Here is a 25421-nt window from a genome sequence, read left to right as displayed (position 1 = left end):
GTCTGATCATTTCTTATGTACTGCCAGACCTCACGTGGCAAAAATATGTGAGTTTGGATGATGCTGTCTTCCTCCAGAGAGAATTTCCTAGCTGGAAAGGAAGAAACGCCCCTTGGAGACCTCTGACCATGAATGTAAAATGAGAGTCAGCGCACATCAGAGCCCTGGGCTTTTCCCCATCAGTGTTCAGATGTGCAGGTGCTGGCAGGAAGCAGGTGGACAGCGGGATTTAACCGCAGTTGGATGGTGCCAGTTGAGTGGGACAGAGGGAAAGAGGGTGTTGTAGGTAAACCAGTGGAAGAGAGGATAAACAAAGCAAATCTGCCTGCAGCTTCATTTTGCTCAGTGCTAAGTAATGAAAAGCAATGTTTTAAAACAAATCTGGATTCGTTCTGGAGTAGAATGCAGAAAGCACAGGAGATTTTCAGATTACTCAGTGCACTTCAAACATGGTTTTCCTGTTTGAAGTGCTGCTTCCAGCTATACCCTTTGCTTCATGGGGGTGAATTCCTCTTGTTGGAAGTTTGGGAAACTTTGGGAAAGCCTGAGAAGGCTGTTCTGCTGGTGTGACTTCCTGTAACCCCAGACTGGCCCCCTGGCATTTCCCAGGGACCATCTGAGGACAAGGTCTAACTAGGAGCAGTGACAATATTGATGGGGCAGGAGGGTGGAGGCTGTGCCCCTGAGGTGGTCTGCACGGAGAGAGCTGGGGACCAAGTCAAGACCTCTCAGGGATGGGTTGAGCCCTGGAGGGGTGGGTGGGGGTAGCAGACCCTGACGCTGAGAGTCAGTCTAGTCTCTGACGCAAGTCACAGGGGTCCAGGTAGACCGTTGAAATACAACAGGGCTCCTCCCACTCCACCACCCCATCTCCCCAGGACCCCAAGGGATGCTCTGGGGACCCAGGCAAGTAATTCAGGCAGATTGGGTCTCAGGGAACAAGTCAGGAACTGGGATCCCGTAACTGGGGCACGAGGTGGGGATGAGGTGTTAGGAATGAGGCCAAAGCCCAGTTATCAGAACTGGGACACTTTCCATGTGGGACCCGTGTTCTTTACATCCTTCCTGCAGAAATCCTGGAAACAGGGGTGTGTCTGTCCCTGGGACCTGGCAGAGCCTGTCAGGTTAGGGGGGCACAGGTGGAGTTGGGTGAGGCTTGGGCATAGTGGGGTGGCACTCCCTCTGTCTTTACCTACTGCCCTGCTCCAAGTAGTAGCCACTTCATTCCTGCCCAGTACCCCCAGGGTAGCCCCACCTTTGCAAGAAGAGCCTCAGAGTAAACATCACGTTTATTTTGGACATTCAAATTTACAAAAACAAAAAGTAACAAAAACCATGACATAACATACACACACACGCGCGCGCACACACATACGTACACATGTTGCATCTCATGTCACTTTATGTACAAAATCAGGCAGGATCGGGGAGGCGGGTTGCCAGTAGGATGCACTAATTTCACAGAGTCTGACAGCTCGACATGCTCATTCACTGCTCAGCCTGGGCCCATGTGAGCCCCTTCCCCACCCAGCAGGGTCAGGGGCCAGGGGGACGGGTTAGGAGTGGCAGGCAGTTGGGACAAAGACGGTGAAGAGAATGAATCCATCTGTTTTTGGGGGGCGGTGTCCCTTCCCCGGTTTGCTCAGAGCAAGGATGCTGGGAAACACAGTGAAGAGGGGACTCATTTGAGGGGGGGCTAGGACCACTGCATCATGGAGCGAGCACTGAATGCAGAGTCAGAAAGCTGGGTTCAGGTCTCCCAGTATCCCGGCTGGGTAACCCCGAAGACTGCTCATCCTCCCTGGGCCCTGGCATCTTCATCTGTAAAAAGAGGGCTTCGGAGCCCTTCCTGTCCACACCTGTGGTCCAGGTCTTGCACAAATGTGGCAAGGTGATCAGCCTCTTGGGATGTTGGTTAGGGGTGCCATGTGCCACAAGGTGGGAAAGTCTGGCAGATAAGAGCTGTGAAGCACCTGGCGCAGGGCTGGGCCCAAAGCAGGGGTTTGAGAAGGGTCAGCTCTCTCCCCTTTGCAGCCTGGGACTCTTGGGAGACACCCAGCTTCCTCTCCCTTCAGCTGTCCTGGAAACTCCAGCCAGTGAGAGAAGGGCTGGGCTGTGAGCACCCCTCACAGGGACGTGCTCCCTGAAGGGGCTAAGAACCCTCCCTTGGACTCACTCAAGGGGACTCTGGCCCAGGGGCCAGTCCATCCCTCACCTCTGTGTTCCTCTGGGTCAGGGTGAACAGGCTCAGGAGCAGTAGATAGCCAAATCCCACTCCACAGGCAATGGTAGCGCCTGTCCCCTCAGGCTGAAGGGTGGGCCCTGGATGTCACCGGCTTTGAATGCTGGGTTCCATCACTTGTGGGTTGATTTACATGGGCAGGTTACTTAACCTCTCTGGGCCTGCATTTCTATACTTGTACAATGGGACTAAGAACAGTCCTACTTAGAACTGTTGTGAGGGTGAATGAGTTGATCCCTGTGAGGTGCCCAGCATGGCAAGGTTACAAGGGTGTAACAGACATGGGTCCAGCCTCATTTTCAGCTGGGAGTAGTTCGAGGACGCAGCTGAGCACCTCTCTCCTCCCCATCTTTTTGGCTGTGCCTGGGAGTAGCTGAAGGTCAAAGCTGGAGTCCAAATAACAGGCATTCAGCAAAGAAGGATAATCAGTAGATGGAGGAGTGGGGACTTGGGACAGTCATCATTCTGGAATGTAAATAGGTACCCAGGCCACTCACCGATGGCCCAGACTCAGAGCCTACATGGCAACATCTCTGGTTTTGTTCCTGTTCCCTCTGGAGGGCTGACCAGGGTGATTCAGCACAGGTCAGAAGTCTCATGATCACCATGACAAAGCATAAAGGACTTGGGACAATGTTTCTGGGTGGGCTCGAGTGACCAAACAAGTTCTATCACCTCCTTCCTAAGATTCTTTCTTTCCCCTCCAGGCCTCCACAAAAGCTGCTCCCTCAAAGACAATAACATGAACCCAATAAAGCCCAGTGTTCCTGAAATCTAAATTCCAAATTTCGCCGTCACCCCAGCAACAGCGTATGTCATCATGAGATGCTTGACCCAGCAGTGGGGCTGATGTCATTGGCTGTTACCAGGGCAACTAGATCTCGGCAGGTTCTGGCTAAAGCGCACCATCCCTCCTTCTAGGGGTAGTAGGGCTGGAAGTGGTGAATGGTCTATTTGCGCTCTTGAAATGGAAATGAGGATCTGGGGGCTGGAAGCAACAAGTCTTGGAAAAGCCTCCATGGCCCTGCGCCCCACAGTCTGTAGCTTGGGCATCGTGCCTCAGGCTAAGTGGATGTGGGGAGCAGAGACAGGGAACCAAAGGAACAAAATGCCACCAGTACCCATCTGACTTAAGTAGCCAACATCTGTCCAGACACCCGGTAGGTAATTGGGGAGGGACCCCAGTGTTCTCAGCTCTCCATTCCTGCCAGAGTGCCAGGAGATCACATCTCTCCCACCCTACCTTCCAGGGATCGGGGGTGGGAATGCCAAGATGTCTGTATGTTTCATACAGGAAAGTGGTCCAGTGTTGGAAAGCATTGTTGGAATGTTGGAAAGCATTCTGGCCCCTCAAATGTCCATCCTGTTAGGTTTAGGCTGGACTCAAAAGACTCTCACAGGCAAGGAGTATGGTGTGGGGGAAAGAGCACTGGGTTCTAGTCCTAGCTTGGCTCCATTGAGCTGTGTGATCCTGTGCAAGTCACTTGCCCTCTCTGACCTCCTCCTCATATGAGCAACAAGAGGTCAGACTGGGTGGCTTTTCTCAGCTCTGATATTCTTCCATTGTCTTGGGGGAGCCGGTGGGGACTCAAGGGTAGGGCCCAGGTAAGCCACTAGCCCTTTGAAACACTCAGATGGGCAAGGGTGGCAGGTTGGGGGTGATCCAGAAGAGCTGACCTTAACAATCTGTGTATGATTTTGGTCTGCCTTGACCCTTCCCCTTGCCCTTTACTCTCTGGAGCCAGCTGCTGACCCTGACCCATGCCTAGCCAGATCCCATCTGCTGCCCAGTCCCAGGGCCTGCCCTTGCTATGCGCCTTGACATCTAGGTAGGTTCTCAGGCTTGTCCCACCCTATCCACCTGGAATCATAGACCATCCTACTTTTGATCTGGAGAGCTCTCATAAATGACCAAAGCTCACAAATGAGGACGGCCAGCCAGTGGAGAGCAGGGACTGACAGCAGACTACACAGCAGGCCGGCAGCAGAGACCAGGAACCAGGGGCTCCTTCTTCTCGTCCAGAGCTCTGCACGCCACTCCGTGCTTCTCCCTGCCCTCTCTGCTTCTTTCCTTCCCCAAAGGCTGCAGGGCCATGCAGAGCGGGTCAGTACTGTGGCTCTGCCAGAGCCTGGGTCTCCTGGGGCACATGCCTCTGTCCCATGCTGTCCCCTCTGTCTCATGCTGTCCCCAGCCCAGGCTGAAGTGTTCCAGGCCCTGTTCTGGTCACAGAAGGGGCAAGGTGACCATGCCAGTGGACACAGCCATGGTAGGCCTCCTGAGATCTTGGTCCCCAACCCTCCAGGCTGGAGCTGGGAAGGGAATCCTGGAAATTGAGGTGGGGCTGGGCCAGGCATGGAACCAACACTCAAAGCAACCATTCAGCACACAAAGAAACAAGGAAAGAGGAGGAAGAAAGGGTGCAGGTGGGGGTGGGGGTTGGGGGGGAGAAGCTTCATCAAGATTCCCCTGCCCATGACTGGCAGCTGGTGGAAAGATGGAAGGGGGTGAGTCTGAGTCTCCAGTGTGGTTCTATCATTCTCTCTCAGCTGGGGGACAGCTCCACAGCCCAAAATGGCCCTGAAGAGGAAGGGGGCACGCCTGCCTCACGGAGGAAAGGGGACAGATAACCATCCCTGCCACTGAGACAGTGGGCCCTTCACCTGTACACAGCCCCATGGATGGTGCTGTGAGATCAGTGGAATCAGCTGTGGTTGATGGGTAAGGGGACATGGGGTGGGAGATGGCTCCACTCTAGTGCCAGCGGTGGGGCAAGAGTCATGGGTACTGCGATGCACCCCCTGCCAGGCCCTGGACTCACCCCAGGCTTGACCTTTTGACTCAAGCTGCTTGTCCCCATTCAAGTGGGATCAGGGGACAGCCATCAAGGGCAGGGCGTTCTGGAGGTGTGGGTACAGGTGGGGGAAACGGGAGGCATGGCCAGGAGTGGGGCAAAGAAGGAGACCAGTGTGCGTGTGGGTAGGCTAAGGAGGGAATGTGCTCCCGCCCCGGAAGGTCCCCGAATTTGCAGGCAAGGGAGGGGCCCCTGGACGAGGTGGCCCCTCATGCCTTGGCCCTGCCTTTACAGACATCAAAGGCGGCCTTCGTTGCACCCCCAAAGGCCTCCACTAGCTTGTCCTCCCATGGGAGGATGTTGCCCAGCAGTGGCCCCGTACAGTTGGCAATGCCCAGGACCTGGGCTGGTGTCAGGGCGTGGTCCCAGAGGTTAAACTGGGCAATGTCACCCACGAAGGCCTGGGTGGCATCAAACCGGCCGCCTAGGGTATCCTGGACCAAAAGAGCAGAAAGAAACAAGAAAGACATGGAGTGAGGGAGCAGAAAAGATAGGCAGGTGCTCAGTGAGTCAAAACTCTGTCCTTGCTGAAGCCCCGACCCCTCTAGGTTCTAGCCCCGCCCCAAGGTCCTGGTTCCGCCCCAAGGTTCTAGCCCCGCCCCAAGGTCCTAGTCCCGCCCCAAGGTTCTGGCCCTGCCCCTTGGGCCGGTCTCGCTCAGTCTGCCCATCTGCAGAATGGCTGGGTCAGACTGAGTGCTCACTTCTGTGCTCTCAGGGACCCTCCGCCTACCCCTCCTCCTGAGGCGCCTGGAGTGGGTGGGATATCTAGTTGCATCCCACCCTGACCCTTACCTGCTCCTGGCCCAGGATAAGGATCCCATGAGGCTTGATGGGGTGCCAGGCGGCCAGGTTCTCACCAGAGCCCCGCAGCTCCCCATCCTGGTAGGCAGACCACAGGCCATCCCTTGTGGTCCAGGCGATGCAGATGTGGTGCCAGCCATTGTCCTTCAGGCTCAGGGGCAACTGGGCCACCTGGAAACAGGTCCCCCAGCCCCGGGTCAGAGGTGCCACAAGCCCCAAGGCTGAAGCAGTGGGATGGGGGATGGGGAGACCAGTGACCCTCCTTCCAGGGTCTGACCCAAGGTCTGACCCTGCCTGTCCTCCCCGCCCAGTGTCTTTCCAGCCACTCTTTCCTCTTTCCCCACAATGTAGCAATATCATCAGGCACGTCACTCAGATTACAAGGGACTACTCAGTGTTGGGTTTTGGTTGTTTCTAAGTAGTTTATTCACTCTCTGACAGGCCTGTAAGGTCACGCTGGGTGGGAGACGTATCTCACAAGCCTCCCTTCCCTGAATATCTCACATAGTGCCCAGCACACAGCTGGGCTCAAGAAGTGCTGGGAATGATGGAACAAGCCTTGTACTTGGAGGCCGAGCACTGCCAACCACAACCCCCTGTGGGACCCTGGGGAGGTTGGTCTTTCCTCCCTGGGCCTCAGTCTCCTCATCCATAAAGTCAGGGGCTTGGGCAAAGGATGGCAAATATGCAGCCACCTCTGCCTCCTACTCCACCCAAGGCAGACATGGCTAATCAATCATGAGCCTAGACTCACCCTCGGAATCTTTCTCATCGCAGTGCTCTTGGAAGGCACTGCTGATTGATTGGAGTTGGCCTGTAAGATGAAAGGTACTTGCTGCTTGTGGATTTGGGGCTCCCGAAGGGCTCTTTCATCTCCCAGGTTCTCTGAGATCACAATTTATTACAATATTCTCTGAGGCCTACTTGATGCCAGGCCTTGTTCTGGACACCGGGGGATATGGATCCGGTCCTAAAATGAGCTGAGTCTGCACAGGAGGGGAGGACTTCAGGGACAATATCACAAGACAGAGTAACATAGGGGCCATGTGGGAGACACAGAAGCCGTGAAGGCCCAGAGGCAGAGAGGAGTGTGGGAACAGAAGATGTGAAATCTAAACACATCTGGAAGTATAATGAACTCTGGAAGTTCCACTGTAAGGCAAACCAAGGTTGGGGGAGGGGGTCGGTTTGCACAGCAGGGGCAAGGGATTAGAGGCTGGAATAAAATGAGAACTGTGAGTAGCTTGTGAGGCTGGTAATCAAAAGGCACCAGAATGTCAGGAAATTGGGCTGCCTTGTGCCCTGTCCAGGGTGCTGAATTCCTTCTATTATACTAGAAGTGACTACTACCATGGGCAGAGCCAAGGATGGCAGCCAGGGGGGTTATGAAGGGGAACTGGGTAGCACGATCTAGATGTCATCCAGCTACTCTCTGATGGACTTAGAGGGTAAGTGTGTACTGGGCCACAAGGGAAATTCATTGTCCCCTGGGCCTATCCCTTTCCTCCTCCTCCAGGACACCATGAAAGGCACCTCCTGCTGAGCAGGGTTCTGCTGGGTGTCAGCCACTCCCAGCAGCTCTGTGTGCCTGTGGGCTGGTTACAAGTGGGTGCAATATATGTTCTCTGCATTTCCCAGGGCATCTCAAAAGACCAGCATGCCATCAAGACCCAAAGCAATATGTCAGGCTGGGGAAGATACCTGCGGGGAATGGCGTGATAAGATGCTCACCTTGCTTCCCCCTTAATCACCATGTCCCTGCTACATCACTCCCCCTGTCTCCCCAGCTTGTCCTGCCCTGTCCACTCCTGGGAGAGTGGTGACGGGGTGGGAGTCCTGGGCATAGGGAAGATTGGTGACCCAAGGGCAGAACAGTGGAGCCCAAGACCCTCAAATCACATCACCACCCCTTCATCAGCTTTGTGGCCAGGGTGCGTTATTTGCCTTCACTGAACCTCAGCTTTTCCATCTGCAAAATGGAGATAATAGGGTGTCTACTTCCTGGGGCTGTTGCGTCAAGGATGATAATATTGGTAAAGTACTAGCACGGGACTCTGAATGATAAAAATGGGGCACATTTATCCAAGTTTGTTAAACTCCAGGTTCTGCTCAAAGCCGTTCACATGTATTTAAGCCATTTAATTTTCACCACAACCATGTACAGTTGAGGTTATTATTATTCCTGCTTTACAGAAGAGGAAACTGAGGCACAGGGAGGGTAAGTGACTAGTTGAAGGTCACACAGTGGGTTAGCGGCAGAACTAGGATTCAAATCCAGCATTCAGGCCAAAGCTTGACCATGGCACCAGCCTACTCGCCACGTGAGGGGAGGGGCATGGGGCTGACTGCCAGGGGGAGGGGGACAAAGAATCCACCAGCTCTTCTACCCTTCCTTCCACCTCCCTCCCGAGAGAGGTCCTGGGACCCCATTTGCTTCTCTCTCTGTTCAGGAGAATGAGCAGGACCCTGGGGGCCCTGGAGGTGCCCTGCCGTAGGAAGCACTTCCAGTCCTGCTCCCACAGCCGGGTTGCTGGGGAAGTCTCTTAATCTCTGCAATCCTCACATGCTCCTCTGTAAATGGCACACCACCATTGGCAGCCTCTTTTGGACAGGAGCTCTTATCCTATCAGCCCCAGGTCTGGCTTATCTTGAATTCCCAGAACCCAGCCTGGCATGGGTTCATCCATCTTGGAGGCATTTCATGTGTGCTGATTCTGCTGAGCAGGAGAATGGAAAGGCCCTGCCCGTCTGGGACCAGTGCAGTGCAAATGCTCCTGGAAGGGTCCCCCCTGCCTCACCCCCATCCCTCTGGCTCTGCCCAGCCCCCACTCACCTTGTCATTGATCAGCAGCTCCATGGGGTCGTGGCCCGCCTCCAGCAGCACAATCTCGTTGGCCTGTCCGGGCACCGAGTAGGAGAAGGGGGTGCCCTGGCCAGTGCCACCAGACCTGGAGCACAGCCACATGCAGACGGTGAAGGCGTAGAGCTCCGGCAGCGCCTTCCGCACGCGGGCGTACATGTAGTTGTTGCGGATGGGAATGCTGATCTTGAAGGCATCTGGGGGACTGTAGGCTGAGGACCCTGAGCGGGGTGAGCAAGGCGAACACGGTGGGGGTCAGTGGACACGGATTGGAGCGGTGGGCAGGGCACACTCCAGCATGAGGGCTACTAGCCCCCTGGTAACCTCAACTTGTCTATAAGCCTCAAGGGTGGTCCTCACCAAGTTTAAAAGATGAAAGCTCCCTGAGAGTTCACAAGTCCTAAATTCCTATTTTTCAGATGAGGAAAATGAGGCCTGGCGAGAGGAAGTGAACTTTCAAGGTCACGGAGCAAGCCGGTGACAGGTGTGGACTGCAGAGCCAGGCTTCCTCACGCTCACACCTGTACAATGTCCAACATGCCATGATTTTATGACCCTTGTGGTGCCAGGCCCAGGTGTTAAACAAATGACAAAATTTTGGTGGCAAAGGTACTCTTGTGGGGGGTGGTTAAGTGCAAGGACTTTAGAGTCAGACCTGATTTAAGGTCTAGATTCACCACTTACTAGCTGTGTGACCTTGGGCAAGTCACTTGACCTCTCTGAGCCTTATTTTCCTTATTTATTTATAAATATTTGCTTATACTCATGTATAAATATAATAATTTAATAATTATAATAAAAGAAATATTGTAAATTTTATTTATTTATTTATAGCCTTATTAATTATTAGGGGATAATAAACAGAGCCACCCCTGTATGGTCTGTGAAGATTAAACCAGCTGGAGTATCAAGTACTTAGCCCACCCCCAGAATACAGTGGGTGAAAATGAGCCAGAAAATGCTAACTGGTAACGGTGGCAAAACAGCTCAATCATTCTCTCTCTCTCAGACTCTTCCCACCAACCTATCTAGCTTTAACCTCTGGGGAACGTTTTCTGAGTGAATCTGCCACCCCGAGGACCATCCGAGGACCAAGGATGCCCTCGCCCACCATGCCCTCTGTGGGGCCCAGGACCCACCGTGCTCCAGTTCGGCTACACGGTCCTGCAGGGCGTCCAGCTCCTTCTCCACCTCCTGCCGCTGCTGCTGGCTGCTGTGACCAAGGGCCATGCGTTCCTTCTCCAGCGCCAGCACCTTGGCCAGCAACTGCCCCTCCAGCTCATCCATCTTGGAGTGCAGGGCAGTGGGCACCACGGGTGCAGGGGCTGGGGCGGCTGAGAAGTTCACTCGGGCTGGAAGCTCCTGCTGCTCAAGGACAGAGAAAGGGACATTCGAAGTCAGTCAGAGGGAGGATGGAAAGAGACAAAGTCCCAGAGATGTCCACTAGGCCTGCTTGAGTGACCCCTGTTGAGCCTCAGCTTCCCCATACGTAGAATGGTATGGCAGTGCCTGCTTGAGGGAGTGAACGTGCACCGGGTATGCAGCAGCAGGCTGTCTCCAGTGCTGGTGTGTGACAGGAGTGGACAGCAGGCTGGCTCCTGTCTTCGGGACATCTCAGCCTATGGGGGCCAGCAGTGGAGAGCTGCAAAAGTCCCCCAGAGGGTCCGATGTGCAGTTGGGGTTGAAAGCTACTGCCGAGCCCTTCATCACTGAAAGGCAGAACCTTGATGGGTCCTTGAAGAGGCGGGCTATCCTGATCATCACTTACTCACATGCCAAACTTTTCCAAGATGGTTCAAGACTCTGTGTGGGTGCTGGGCAGACCAGGGGCACAAACCAGGGGGCTTCTGGAATAGGGCTCCAGTGCTGCTGTGATGGGTGGTTAAGGTCACAGACTCCAGAGGCAGGCAGCCCAGGGCTCAAATCCAGCTCAAGAACCAACCTGCTGTGCAGCCTGAAGCAAATGCCTCCATCTCTCTGAACCCTTGCTTCCTCTCAGGCAATGTGGCACAACGATGACTATTTAGAAGGGTTGTGGAGATAATTAGGTGGTAAATGCCTGTGAGCAGAGGCTGTTTACTCTGCTGTCTAGAGCAGGGTGTTCGAGGGTGGTCTCAGACACCCCCATCCCACCCAGGATGAGGACAAAGTGTCTTAGAGTCCTCCTTTGGCCCACCTTAAGACCCCCGTGGGAAGGAGAATTGGGACAGAAGCCAGGGGGTCTTTCCTTTCCCCTCCCCTGCTGGAGGAAACTCCTTCTGGGGTGGAGGAAGGCAGCTGAGGCCACAAGTCCTGATGCTGGGAGGGGACAGTCTCTGGTAGACACGTCATGGGAAGACGAGTAGGAAATGAATAATTCATTGAGCTTCTAGGAGCCAAACTAGACAAGCTTTGTCCGCTGTCCCCTCCTCCATGCTGCCTACTGACAGCCCGATGCTTCCTCACTGTCCAGGGGCCCTGCTGGCTCCCAGTTCACCTGCCCTGGGCCCCGACCACAGGCTTAGCCCCAGACCTGAGCTCACTGAATTCTCATGATTCCTTCACTGGGCAGATATTCCCTGAGCACCTACTGTGGGCCAAACAGAAAACCAGGAGCACAACCAAGCATTCCCTGAGCACCCTGTGCCTATTGGGACGGCCCCACAGCTCAGGGGCAAGCATAAGAGACCCCGCTCAGCTTCACTGGCCCAGCCCTGACCTTGTCAGTCATTTGCTGTGTGACACTGGGCAAGTCCCTTAACCTCTCTGAGCTTTTTTTTTTTCCCCAGCCCTGTGATGAGAGGATAAATGTGTCCCCTGCTTCAAAGTGCTGGGGGTGGGGAGGGCAGTGCAGGCAAAGCGTCACTGCCACACTCAGCACCAGAGAGAAGGGAGCTGCCACCACAGACAGTGACGGGACCACACACTTGGTTCCGCCACTCCACCCTGAGACGGGGGGGCAGGTGGGTTAATCTTTCTGGGGTCATTTTTCCTCCTCTGTAAAGTGGGGACTTGGAATGTTGGACTTGCAGGCCTGTGGTCAGGATTAAAAGATGGCGCACAGTGGGAGCTCCAGCTTGACCCGACGTGGCCACCTGTATGCCCCCAGTGTCCCACGTCGGAGGGCACAGCCATCCACCTATGCAGACGCCTGCTTGGCCCACCAGGTGGGGAGCCCAGGTGAGGGGGGCGGGGCACGGATGGATGAACTGCTCAGTACACATGGCCCCACTCTATTACATGAATCTTCACTGTCCACTATCTGGAGGGCTCCTTGGAACTCCCCAGGTGCTCACGAATCCTGACTCTGGTGCTGACTAAACACAAAGCCTCAGTTTCCCCTTCTATAAAATAGGGACAACCGGCCCCACTCTGCCCATCCGCAAGACAGATGTAAGGATGAAACAGTGGAAGTTACAGATCCTTGTGGACTGTAAAAGCAGAATGCATGGGACTTCCCTGGCAGTCCAGTGGTTTAAGACCCCGTGCTTCCACTTCAGGGGCCCTGGGTTCGATCCTTGGTCAGGGAATGAAGAGCCTGCACACTGTGCGGTATGGCCAAAGAAGAAGAAAAAGTGCAAACTGTGAGGCTTGAATACATCAGATGACGGGGAGCTTGCTACCTCCAGAATCTTTCCTTGACCACAGACAGCTCATGGAGTGACAGGGCCAGCCACCCATTGTATCTGAGGCAGTGGGACTTCCGGGAAACCTTAGGCTGAGGCAATTAACTCACGAAGTGCCGTCTACATCAGCACTGGAAGGGCTGGGGCCGGGTCTCCTGGAATGGGCCCCCTTCTAGCCTCACTGTCCCTACATCCACTGGGCCTCCTTGGGCATGAGGGGCACACCTCTGAAGGAGGTCTCCCCTTGGTACTTTACAGGTAATTTTTCATGAATCCTCACAGCCAACTCGTTTTGGTTGGCACTCTTAGTGTCCCCATTTCACAGATGGGGAAACTGAGACGTCCTTCTGGGGGCTGAGCAAAGCTGACCCGTCTGGAGCCAAAGTCTTCTCTCTCTCCCGCAAAGCATCCTCCTCCTTCAGAGGGAGAAAGACCTGCCAGGAAGGAACAGGACGTGAAGTGCTATTTACACAGATGCCATTGCGAGGAGACACGGCACAGGCCGAGGGAGGTGGGCACACAAGCTGTTCTTTTGTCAGAGCCGCCAGCTCTGCCGCCGGCAGGAAGGCCAGGGAGGAGGTGGGCTCACCGGATCCCGTGTGGCCCCCTCCCCACCCCGATGTCTGCATCAGAAGAACATGACTCCCCCCACTTACCCATCTGTTGCGGGCACAGGCTGTGACGCGTGGGCTCCGGGCCTGATGCCAAGTGGGCCCCCAGCCCAAGATGGTGGGGAGACGACGCCATCACCCCACGCAGGTTCTGATGGGGGCTCGGAACCCACACTTGTCGTGCTGGGAGTCCGGGGTGGGGTTTGGTGGAAGTACGTGGGGCCTGGAGCCAGAGCCCAGGCTTCCGGTCCAACTCAGCTAACGTGCTGGGCTCATTAGCACTCGGTAACAAGATGCTAACGGAGGCAGCTGTCCTCACTGCCGCGCACCGCGTGCCAAGTCCTGCACTCCGGAAGTACCGTGCAAACATTCCACAAGCCCTCTCAACTGTCTGGGGAATTAAGGAGGGCTGCTTTTCAGATGAGAGAGCAGAGGCTCAGAGAGGTGAAGTCATCTGCCTGAGGTCACACACTGCCAAGTCACAGAGCCAGGACCTCAGTTCAGTCGCTTCTGACTCCAGAGCCCCTTCTCTTTCTTCGGTCCTGCCTGACAGTCTGGGTCTCAGTTTGTTGGTCTGCCAAATGGACACAGTGCTGGCTGTCCTGCCTGCCTCGAGGACCAGCAGAAGAGGTTTCAGTGGCCGTGAGAAGGCTGGGACGATCTGGCAGGTGGTGTCAGACCCTGGTGCGGGGCAGCTTTGCAGAGGGGCTTGGATGGAGGGACCTGCCTAAGTGGGGGAGCTCTGGTGCTGGGAGGGCGTGGGGAAGACCCTGCCACCTTGTCCCCAGGTGGGGTCTGCTCCTTTCCTATGAGGGGCAGAGGGAAGGTGCTGGTTTTCACGGTCAAGGCTCCACCCTCTGCACAGTTCCCCTCCACACAGACAGCACAGGGCCCAGCTCCAGGGGCAGGAGGGCAGAGAGCAGGCTTGGTGGCTGTGGTGTGGGTCAGGCCACCTATCTCCCATACGGACCCATCCCCTAAGTCCTGTGTGAGTCTGCCCCAGCTCACACCCAGGCTCCATCAGCCCAGTGACCCTGGTGTGGAAAGCCTCCCTTCCTCAGTTTCCTCATCAGCAAAAAGGGTACGAAAATAATAGCTCATAGCACTGCAGGGAGAAATGTTAACAGATATAATGCCCTTAGAGTTGGCTAATGACGGGTTATGTGTCAGCTATTATTATGATTATTACTAACACTCCTTAAACATCTCTTAAAGGAGCCCATCCTCCTCCACCTTCAACCATTGATGTTTTTGTTTAATTATTATATTGAGGGAAAAAAGCAAGTTACAGAAGAACAGTTGGATATCATTCATACAAAGGTACAAAGATTCAAAGCCAGCTCATGTATTTATAAAATCATAAAGAAATGCATGGAGTGATAAATACAAATTCAGGACAGCGGGGACCCTCTCTTGGGGCTGCGACAGGGGAGGCCCTCAGGGGCATCAAACAGTTGCAACTGTCCTGGGTCTTGAGCGTCAGTGGGGACTTGGATGGTAGTCTTTACACTTTAGTGTATGTCTTGTTTTAAAAAGTTGTTTTGGCTGTGCTGTGTATGGTGTAGTTGTACCTTAATTCCCCGACCAGGGATTGAACCCACACCCCCTGCCTTGGAAGGCAGAGTCTCAACCACTGGACTGCCAGAGAAGTCCCCAGTAATTTTCTTTTAAAAAATGGGGGGAAAGATCCAAAAGCAGAGTCTTGAGGGTAGAATCTTAACCACAGCCTCACTCGGCTCCTTCGTCCTCCCCCACAACCCCAGTCCAGGCCACCATCCCCAGGCTCCTACTCTGGCCTTTCTCCACACAGCAGCCAGAGAGGCAGGCAGCTCAATGCAAATCCAACCAAGCTGCTTACACCCTTCAGTAGCCCTCCTCTCCCACCATCGATACCCTGCCCCTCTACTCTCAGCCCTTACTACACACCCCTAGAGGCTACCAACATTCCAACTGAAAGGCCCAGCTGTCCTTAACTCCCTCTCACCCCTGGGCCTCCGCACATGCTGTTCCTTCTGCCAAGAACACTCTTCCCGCCCCCATTCCACCTCCTCTGGCCAGTGCCTCCTCACCCTCACCAGATGGCAGCTTCCTGACGCCTCAGCCAAGATGCTCCAGAGGGAGAGGGAACGAGGGTATCTCTGGAGGGACTGCAAGTCCTCACTCTGTTCATTCATTCATTCATCTGTACCCATGTGCTGTGGCAACATGATGCACAGGCACCAGCATGACTCTCAGGTCAGACAAGCCTCCCCACTGACTGGATCTGTGGCCCTGGGCAAGCTGTTCAACTCCTCTGACCCTCAGTTTCCTCAACTGTAAAATGGGAATAATAATATCTACATCTTAGGATATATGTAATGACAAAAATGACAAAATACGTAAAGCCTGGTATATAAAAATGGCTGATAGAGAGTCATAACCATTATTATTCCTTCCTATTATTGAGAGGCAGGAGAGCATGAAAGTGAAAAAAGTGTCAGTCGTTCAGTCATGTCCGACTCTCTGTAATCACATGGACTGAGGTTGGCCGGGCTCCTCTGTCCATGGAATTTTCCAGGCAAGAATACTGGAGTGGGTTGCCACTTCCTTCTCCAAGGGATCTTCCCAACCCAGGGATCGAACCCGAGTCTCCCACATTGCAGGCAGATTCTTTACCATCTGAGCCACCAAGAAGAGCATAGTGAGTAGTAACTGAGTGGGATGTGGGCCAGGGAGCCAGACTGCTTAGGACTGAAATCCCAGCTGAGTGACCTGGCCAAGGTTCTTAACCTCTATGAGCCTTGGTTTCCTCATCTGTGAAATGGGGAGAGTAACAATCCCATGGTTCTTGTGGGACTAAATTGTAAGGCTCTCAGAACAGGCTGGCAGAGAGGGCGGGGTGAGTCGAGGGAAGGTCTTTCAGAGGGGGCGTCCTGCTCCCCACTTCCTCCCCAGGAGCCCGCCTGGCAGGCTTCTCTGTCTCCATCTCACCCTGGCAGGGGAGGGGCAGGAGAGCAGGTGGCAGAGGTCAGACCGATCTTTGTCCTGGTCCCCACTGCCACTTTGCAGTTGGAATGGAAAACAGATAAATGGACCTCTGTACACGGAGGGTGCCAAGTCATGGCAGTCGGCAAGCAAGAGGGGAGGTCGGGAGAAGGGGGAGCAGTTCTGTGAGGGTCTGTCCATACACCCTCTTCTGAGGCCTCAGAGCAAGCGACTAGACACGCCAACCCCAGGCCCCTTTCCTCTCCCTTCACATACTCCCCATCAAGCTGCCACAAAATCCCTTCCTGGCCCTGCCTGCCCACATACCTTCTGGGCCCTGGGCCAAAATCTGCAGCAGAGACTGAGGACCCCACCCTCAGCCCATTTTCATGGAAAATCCTAGCTGTCATCTTGGCTCAGCATTCAACATGCTGTTTGGCTTTGGGCAAGTCACTCAGCCTCTCTGAGCCTCAGCTTCCCCTGGAGTCAAATGTGGGGTGGGCGGGAGCACCTAAGAGCTTCCACTTCGGGTTGGCTGCCTCAATCCCTGTCTCAAGTTCTGTGGGGATCAAGTGTCTGACTGTCCTGGGGAAACCCGATGGCCTTGTCACTCGGGGGGTGGGGTGCACCAGCCCCTGACCTCGGTCCACCTCCCACAGGCAAGGACTTCACAAAATGGCCAATAAACATAAGAAAAGATGCTCAACATCATGAGTCACCAGAGATATACAAATTGAAACCACGACGAGTCCACTACACACCCACCAGAATGGGGAGTGTCTTTAAAATGACCACAGCAAGGTTGACAAGTTTCACACCAGGTGGGCGTGCGAACACTTAGATGCCACTTTGGAAAAGCGTTTGGCAGAGCCTCCTAGAGCTAAATATATGCCTCTCCTGGAACCCAAGCATCCCACTCCTGGGGATACATCCAGGAGAAATGAGGACTTTTAGCCAACCAGGGATATCACAAGGACATTCACGGCAGCTTGATTTGTAATAATCCCAAGCCAGAAACAACCCAAACGTCCTTCCATCAGAGAATGGGTAAGTAAAGTGTTTCCACACACTGACACACTACACAGCAGTGAAAAGTAAACCACTGACACACATATGCCATGACTGAAGGTCAACGTGCAGCGAGGACACCGGACATGAAGGGCTGCAGCTTGTCTGAGTTGACCTGAGGGAAGTTCAAACACAGAGAAGACTGATCTACAGCGATGAAAACTGGAATCGTGCTACCTCTGGGGAAGCCTGGACTTTGGGGTCACAAAGGAGCCTTCTAGGGTGCTGGAAATGTCCTGATTCTTATTTGGATGGTGCTTCATGGGTGTGCCCATACATATATTTTCATGCAGCTGTACATTTAAGATCTGCGTCTTTTTCACAGACATAGAGAACTGACTTGTGGACACAGTGGGGGAAGGAGAGGGTGGGATGAACTGAGAGAGTAGCATGGAAATATACACACTACCATGTGTAAAATGGATAGCCAGTGGGGATTTACTGTGTGACTCAGGGAGCTCAAACTGGTGCTCTGTGACAACCTAGAGGGGTGGGGTGGTGGGGAAGGTGGGAGGGAAGTTCAAGACGGAGGGGACATATGTATACTTATGGCTGATTCATGCTGATGTATGGCAGAGACCAACAGAATATGGTAAAGTAATTATCCTTCAGTTAAAAATAAATACATTAAAAAATCTGTGTCTTTTTAAAGTATGATATGTGAGTTCTTAAATATCTTGAATGTAAGATACACCTTAAAAAAAAGGGTCACACGTAAGCCCCTCCCTGTCTTCTGCCCAAGTGGCTCCTGCCAGGCTTGGAAAAGGCAGGAGGGGTCTCCTTTCCCAGGGGGAGTCCTGCCAGGGAGGAGAGGCCTCCAGGGCACAGATGACAATTCCTAATCAGGAAACATCTGCCCAAGAATTCAGAATCTGGAGCCCAAAGGGCCTGAACCACACCCAGCCCCTCCTTCTACCCATTTTACAGATGAGAAGACTGAGGCCCAGAGAGAGAAAGCGATTAAAGTCACAAGCAAGAAGAGCTCAACTTTATGCCATACAGTCTTCCCATTTCAGAGAATATTTAGAGCTGCAAGGTGGTTAGGGAGCATCTACCCACTGTATCATTTTATGGAGGGGAAACAGAAGCTGGGAGTAGGGAGGGCAGGTGGTGATTTAGCTCCCTCTGGTTTCTCCAGAGTCTATGAGCCTCCATTTCTTTATCTGTAAGATGGGAATATGTACAGGCTGCTTCATAGGACTGAAGACTGAATAAGCTAATATGCACTAAGTGCCTAATACATGTTACTTGTTGTTATTTATCGCTTCTGGCCTCCAGATGATCTTGTCAGCCATCAGGACAAACCTTTGAGGACTGGTCCTCATCACTCTTGCTCCAGATGCTCTGATTTGGAAATGGTCCAGGCTACTACACAAGAGGCACTTCCCTCACCCGTCTTCCTCACTCTCTTGGGGGAAGTTGAGGCCTGATCTCTCAGATGGACCTAGAGTTAATGATGAAGAACAAGGACTCTGGAGCCAGACACTGACAGAGGCAAATCCAGGCTCCAATGCTGTGTCCCCTTGTGCCAGTTTCTTAACCTCTCTGATCCTTGGTTTCTTCATTTGTTAAAGGCGGATAGAATCGTCCTCCCTCATGGAAATTTTATCAGGATTAAATGAGATAATGCTCAGCACCTGACACATGGTAAGCTCTCAGTAAATGTGAGCTCTAATTGTTATAATAGTCCAGGAACCTCTGTGACTATCATCAGGGTGTTCCTTTTCATCACTTCCACCCCAAGATGAGGAGAGGCCACTAGCTTGCCACATAGGGTTAAGAATGTGGTTTATGTCAAAGAATTGCTACTTAAATCAATTTAGAAAGTCCATTTTACACATAAATTAGTACAAAAACATAACACTGCAACATACATACATGGCTGGTTGCCACATAAATGGCCATTTTGGAAAGTGGTTTTTGGCCACAGCCATAAAAGTCAATATCATCTGACCCAGTAACACCACTCCTGGGAATTCAGCCTAAAGAAATAACTCAATTGACTTTAAAAGAAAAAAACAAAAAACAACTATCTGCATGAAATCAATCCTGCAATGAGCATCCAGAAGAAAAAATAATTAGAAACAACCTACATCTCCAGCAACAGGAGACAGCCGAAGGATTGATGGATGCAGGAGGCTGAGCTGGATCCAGGATCTTACAGCCATCATTAAAATGGTAATTATCAGCAACCCCAGCAACTCGGAAACAATGTCCACATTCTGATAAAGGACCAAAAGGGGGAGGGCTTCAAAAATGAATAAAATGGTGGAACTAAATGTAATTCTCCCCTCAAATCTTTTGACATTTTTTCAATTAACAACAACAAAGATAAAAACACAAGACAAATGATTTCTCCTAAGCCCTCAAATGTGACTCCAGCTTGAGGTCTGCAGGCAGAGGGTGGGCCAAAGAGACCTTTCCTCCCTTTTAGCAGTCAGTCCAGTGGGGTGGGAAAGGGGGTGATGCAGAGAGGTGGGGAGGAGCAGAGGTGGGGACAGGAAAGGGACAGAGTATAATCAGGGAGGACCCCTGGGAGGAGGTGTCCTCAGAGCAGACTTAAATGATGAGTATAGATAAGCTGGGGGTAATCTAGGCAGAAGAAGGAGGAACTGGGAGACACGTTGGAAATGAAATGGCAGGCTGGGAGCAGGCTGGAGTCTGCTATCACAGGAGAGCCCAATGGTGGGCTTAAGGAAGATCCCTGGGGTGGCCTGGAGGAGGATGGATGGAGGGGTGTGCCTGATCAGGTGGGAGACCAGCAAGGGGGCTGCTGCAAGCATCCACAGAGAAATGAGGCTGACGGGGAGGAGGAGGGAGAGAAAGGAGCCAAGCATGGCTTCTCGGGGTACACCTAAGAAGCAAGTTGGCAGAGGACCTGAGTTCAGGTTGGGACATGATGAAGGGAGGGGGCTGGTGGGATGCCCAGGGGGAGGTGCTCAAGAAACAATTGGATCTATTGATCTGAAGCTTGGAGAGAAACCTGGGCTGGGGACAAAGTTGGTTTGGGGGCAGTATGGTGGAATGGTGTTGGAAGCTTCAGGGTGTGGTTGAGTTCTGCCAGGGAGAGCAAGAGGAGGGTCTGGAGGAGTGCACATGTTAAAGGAGGAGGACCCAAGAGGGGACAGAGAAGCAAGGAGAGAGGAGGGGCAGGTGAGAGGTACCTAGAAGCCCAGGGCATGGAGGTTTGTAGGAGGGAATGATCTATGGGGTCAGATGTCAGAGAGGCGACCAGCAAGAGAAGGACTGAAATGTTCCTGCTCAATTTACCAACTCAACACCATGAGTATTTCCGGCAAATCAAGGTGGAAGAGACACTAGTGGTGATAAAGTAGACCCTGAAGGGCATCCTTTTGAGGTTTCTGGATGAGAAGGGAAGAGGGAAGCTAGTCAGTGGCTGAAAGGTGCATGAGTTGAGACCAGTAGTCTGATCCCGAGTCCGTTGGGCTCCAAGTCCCAGCCACTGTCAAACACCCCAAAGAGACTGGCTCTGGCTGCTGTCAGGCTCAGAAGGCAGTCCTGGTGGGCAGGCACCCCCTCCCTGTCCCCTGCACTCACAAAGCAGACATGCGTACAGGGAAGCAGGACTTCTTCCACCCAGGAGGCTGACCTGGTGCTGAACCCCAGCCACTAGGATCCTCCCAACCTCAGCGGGCTAACTGGAGGAGAGCCCACCCTGCCAAATGCACAGATGCTGGGGGAACAGGTCCAGGGCAAGCCCAGCCCTGCCAGCCCCAGACGTGGGAGGAACCACGGGAGCCATCTGGGTGTGGGGGCAGGGGCTAGGGCAGGCAAGAAGAAATTGATTGACGACCAGATTTTTTTATTTTTACATTAATAAACTCTATTTCCTAAATGGAGGATTTGTTCTCATTTTAAATTTTGGCTATTTAAAAAAATTAGTAATATTAGAACTTAATGATAAAAACAGCGGTCACTCAAATTGAGACCTCTGTGAGAAGTCTGTTAGAGGAGGTCTTCTCTGTGAGGAGGTCTCTGAACTCCAGGTTTGGGGGTGGCTGTGATAGCTGCCTGGCTGTGCTCTGACACCCTGCGGGGTGGGTGCAGACACCACACAGACTTTCTGGAGGGCCACTGGGCCATGGGTAAGGCCAGGCTTCCACACCAGCATCTCCTGTGCTGCTCCGCCAGGGATTTAACTGAGAGAGCCATGGAGAGGGAAGAGTCCCTGCCTTTCCTTTCTTCCAGCCACTCTCCCCCCTTCACCAGCTGCACTCGGTTTAGGGGGAGGTAATAAAGGGGGCAGCCAGTGCTTGGGCCTCATTCTGCCCGCTCCTTCCATGGATCCTGTTCTGCTGTGAAACCCCTTCCCTGCAGTCTGGAAGTCATGGATGCTGGGAGTGGTCAGGGTCTCCTGGATGTCTGTCCTGACTAATTTGTCCAGCTCCCCCTCCAGGTGGCTCCAAATAGGTTCTCAGAGGGAGGCAGGGGTCTGGCAGCTTCAGAGAAATGGCTGGTCCAGGATCACAGGACAGCCAAGGGTGGACTGCCTCTATCGAGCCCCTCATGTCGGACTCCAAGCCTGAGACAGGAACATCTGAAAAAGGTGACTGGAGGGGGACAAACCCAGATGGGACCTACTCTCCACTCAGCCCCCAGCCCAGAGCGGCCGGCTTCCAGGCATCTTGGCAGAGCTAGAGCCATCTGAGCTTCTGCTGTCCATGTCCACGGTCCGAGCCCAGCTGGGGGCCTTAGGGGTGCAGAAGGTGAGGCGCATCCGGGTTCGGTTTATGAGACACTGTTCCCTGCGAATCTGCAGGAGAGGACGACCCCAAGTCCCTCAGACAGCCCTCCTATCTCCTGATCACAGGGGACTGAGTGTGTGGCTGGTGCTGCTTTGGGGATGTCTGAAAGAAGGAAATGAAACGGACATTTAAAGAGGTCCTGGTACGTGCCGAGCATTTTCACATATCTACATTTTAATGAATCCACACTACAAGTGGGCACCGTTATACCCATTTTACAGACTCAGAAACTGAGGCTTACAGAGGCGCCTGGAGGAAAAAGGATCTGGAGCGAGCTTTTCCCGCGTGTTCCCTGAGCCGCAGTGTGAGTTTCCGGTCCTACCTGACTCCTCCCTTCTCCCCTGGGAGGAAGGTCCAACCATCCCCTTTGCACAGACGGAAACCCAAGATTCAGAGACTCGAGAGCGGCCCGCCGCCCCCAGGGTCCCTGAGCCGGCGGTGGCCGCGGGACCCGGGGATGCCCTCGACTCCCGCGAGCGGCCCCTCCCACCCCCGGCCGGGTCCCCGACGGCGCGCGGCGCGGCGCTCACCTCGATGCGGTCGATGCGGTCCCGGAGGGCGCGCACCGCATCCTCTAGCTCGAGGATGAGCGCGGGCGAGTCCCAGGGCCCATCGGCCATGGTGTCCCGGCGGGGCCCGGCTTCCTGGAGACCGCGCGGCAGGCCGCTCTCGCAGCGGCCCAGCTTGCCGGTGAGCTCGCGGATGGTGTCCTGGTCGGCGCGGATGCGCGCCTCCTGCTGCAGCGCCGTCTGGCGCAGCTGCTCCGCCGTGCTCTGCAGCAGCAACAGCTCCTCGCGCTCGCCCGGCGCCGCGTCCCCTGGCTCGGCCCCCGACGGGCAGGCGGCGGCCAGCGGCGTGCACAGGAAGCGGCTGAAGAGGGGTACTGGCGGCAGCGGGTGCGCGCTGGCCACCGGCGCCCCGGGCAGAGCTGGGGGCCCGGCCGAGCCGCCCGCGCCGTGCAGCGCGCTCAGGCTGCGCTGCGGGCCCGGGGACGCGGCGGCGGCCGAGGCGTTGTCGGCGCCGCCGGGCAGCGCCCGCGCGGGGCTGGCCGCCAGGGGCACGCTGGCGATGATGCAGATGACGGCACCGAGGAACGCCAGCATGCCCGCGGCCAGCAGCACGGCCAGGAACTTCAGCGTGAGGCGGGCGGCGGGGGCGCCCGAGGCCCCCCGGCAGGCGCGGCGGCGGGGTCGGGGCGCGGGGCCCGGGCGTGCAGGGCCGAGCGGGGCCCGGGCGCAGGAGGAGCCGGAGCCGGAGCCGGAGCTGTGGCCGCGGCCGCTGCTGCCGCCGTTCTGAGCCCCGGCGGCGCGAGGAGGAGAAGGCGGCGGGCGGCGGGGAGGGGGAGCGGGGCGCGGCGGCCCCGCCCCGCCGGCTCCCCCGGGCCGGCCCTGGCCCAGCCCCGCACCCGTTCCGTGCCGGGCGCCGAGTGGGGGCGCCGCCCGGGATGCGGCGAGGGGCGGGGGAGGCACCGGGAGCCTCTGCCCGCAGCCGTCGCCTCGCAGAGGGCGGCGACCTGGTGGCCGGGCGGCGGAACTCCTGGGCGACCCCTGCCCCGCCCCACCACGACTCTCTAGCCCCTTCTCCGAGCCCACCAGGCCGTCTGCTAGCTTGTGGGGAGCTTTTCTCCACGCCGGGCTCTGTGCTGAGAGATCCAGGGGCTTGATCACAATTAAGCCTCACCGTGGACACGTTCCCAGTACAAAAGAGGCCCACAGGGGTCAGGTCGCTGTCCAAGGTCACGCGGCTAGTATGCACTGGAGCAGCATTTGAGCTCAGATGCATCTGAGTGGACCCAGACTATGCAATGGAGCTGGGTGGGCCTAGGGAGAGCTAGGAAAGAGGCTAGTGTTAGGGGGAGGGGACTGGAGATTTTGACCCAACCTCTAGTTATACTATGGCCACCCAACCGTCCTTTCCCACCCCAACCCCTCGAAAGAGCAGAGGTGACTCCCCTTCTCCCCATACAAAAAAAAAAAAAATTTTTTTCCCCTGTGATCTCAGAAGGTAGCAGAAGTTCCCCTCTCTGAATCTTCAGGAGCACAGAACATCAAGGGTCACTGAGAAGACCCCTCTCCCACTGCAGTCTACACTGGCATGGCAAAAGCCCAGTCGGCAGGTGGACTGAGCACTGGAACAAACAAGCAGGCATGGGAGCGGGCTGTAGTGCCAGGGTGATGCAGGAAACTTTTACTGTCTTCTGTTGAAAATGTATATACACATTTTGTTGCAAATTAACTCGCAATGAAAAATGTTTTAAAAAATTCTACCATCCTTCAGAATCCAGCTCCATCTCCAATTTTCCACGAGGCATTTCCTGGCCGTGGGTTTCCAGGACTTGGAGAGTGTTCAGAAGGCTGGGATAGAGGAGAGGGGCTGTGGTTCATGGGAGGACTGGCCAAGGCCACACCCAGTTCAGTCCTGAGCCAAGGCCACACCCAGGCCTGTCTCCCTGCCAAGCCTGCATTCTTGACTTGAAGGGAAGGCCCACGGTGGGGCTCTGGACCACCAGGGATGCAGTGTGGTCTCAGCAAAGTGGTGGGGAGAGACCAGAACATTTCTCAGGATCAACAGCCAAGGGAAGCCCTGTGTGGCTGCTGAGATCCTGCCCAGGGGTCCCTGGGCACATGTTCCACACACTCCACCCCAACCCCAGCCTCAGGATCATGTCTGCCCTGCTTACCTGATCTCTGGGAGTCGAGGGTTACCTAACTTGTAAAGTAGGAGCAAATCAAATGCCAGCTCTGTACACGATGAACCCCCAGAGCTGTATGTGCATGGATGTGAGTTAATACTCATTGGAGCAGTGACCTGGAAACCTGCCAAGCAGCACAGCTTGGAGGAAGCATCTCCCCGACAGAGAGGTGGGCCAGGCTCTCTGAAGGTGAAGGCAGACAGGCAGTAGGGGGCCTGAAGTCCTGCAGGCACAAGAGGCGTTGGGACTCCTGGTACATCTACGTGTGTTCTATGAAGACAGAAGCACTCACATTATATCTTGGAAGGGCAGAGAAGGCCAAGAGAGGGGCCTACTGCCCAGAGCAGCAGGCCTCTGTGGCTTGGGCACCAAATGGTACCCCCTTTATGTGAGCTGCTCCGTGAGCGATGGAATAGTTGGATACATGGGTCCAGAGGCTGGAATTGAATTTTGCTCAAAGTGATCTGTTTATCCCCTAGAATGACTTTTTAAACCTATGATATGAATATGTCACTCTCCTGCTTACAAACCTATTAGTGACTCCCCGTTGCCATCACTCTGGGGCTTCCCTGGTGGCTCAGCGGTAAAAGAATCTGCCTGCAATGCAGGAAATGCAGGTTAGAACCCTGGGTCGAGAAGATCCCCTGGAGAAGGAAGGAAATGGCAACCCTCTCCAGTATTTTCACCTGGAGAACCCCAAGGACAGGGGAGCCTGGAGGGCTGTAGTCTGGGGTCGTAAAGAGTTGGACACAACTGAAGGGGCTGAGCATGCACGCATCCCCATCCCTTTATGGAAGAAAGTCCAAATTCCTTAAGGCGCTAGTACCTAGTGGTTAAGGGCAGGGATTCTGAAGCCAGAAGGCCTAGTTCAAACCTGCCTCTACCTGTTACCAGTTGTATGACCTAGTATGCAAAGAGGGTAAAATAGCAGGTCTTTGACAGCACCTGACACCACCCTCT

The 25421-nt window shown here is 54.6% G+C and overlaps 1 protein-coding gene across 1 annotated transcript; it reads right to left on the bottom strand.

Moving 5' to 3' along the window:
- Positions 1-1271: 1271 nt before the first annotated feature.
- On the bottom strand, positions 1272-23551 carry NPTXR (neuronal pentraxin receptor). Its single transcript, XM_045165508.1, has 6 exons — positions 23470-23551; positions 22300-23411; positions 9895-10120; positions 8729-8976; positions 5887-6066; positions 1272-5528 (listed from the first exon to the last, which is right to left on the bottom strand). The coding sequence occupies exons 1-6, from the start codon at positions 23549-23551 to the stop codon at positions 5304-5306; spliced, it is 2073 nt and encodes a 690-aa protein (XP_045021443.1). The 3' UTR covers positions 1272-5303.
- Positions 23552-25421: the final 1870 nt, after the last annotated feature.

Source organism: Bubalus bubalis, chromosome 4, assembly GCF_019923935.1.
Source record: "Bubalus bubalis isolate 160015118507 breed Murrah chromosome 4, NDDB_SH_1, whole genome shotgun sequence".
Taxonomy (NCBI): Eukaryota; Metazoa; Chordata; class Mammalia; order Artiodactyla; family Bovidae; genus Bubalus; species Bubalus bubalis.
Note: the sequence above shows the minus strand (reverse complement) of the source record. Positions and strands in the feature narration are given on the sequence as shown.

Coding starts and splice junctions, on each gene's coding strand:
- NPTXR (XM_045165508.1), bottom strand. CDS start 23,551: ATGCATCTGAGCTCAAATGCTGCTCCAGTGCATACTAGCCGCGTGACC. Junction 10,121..22,299: donor ACCGCATCGACCGCATCGAG/GTGAGCGCCGCG, acceptor GTCCTTGAGCAG/CAGGAGCTTCCAGCCCGAGT. Junction 5,529..5,886: donor TTATCCTGGGCCAGGAGCAG/GTAAGGGTCAGG, acceptor CTTTTGGTCCAG/GATACCCTAGGCGGCCGGTT.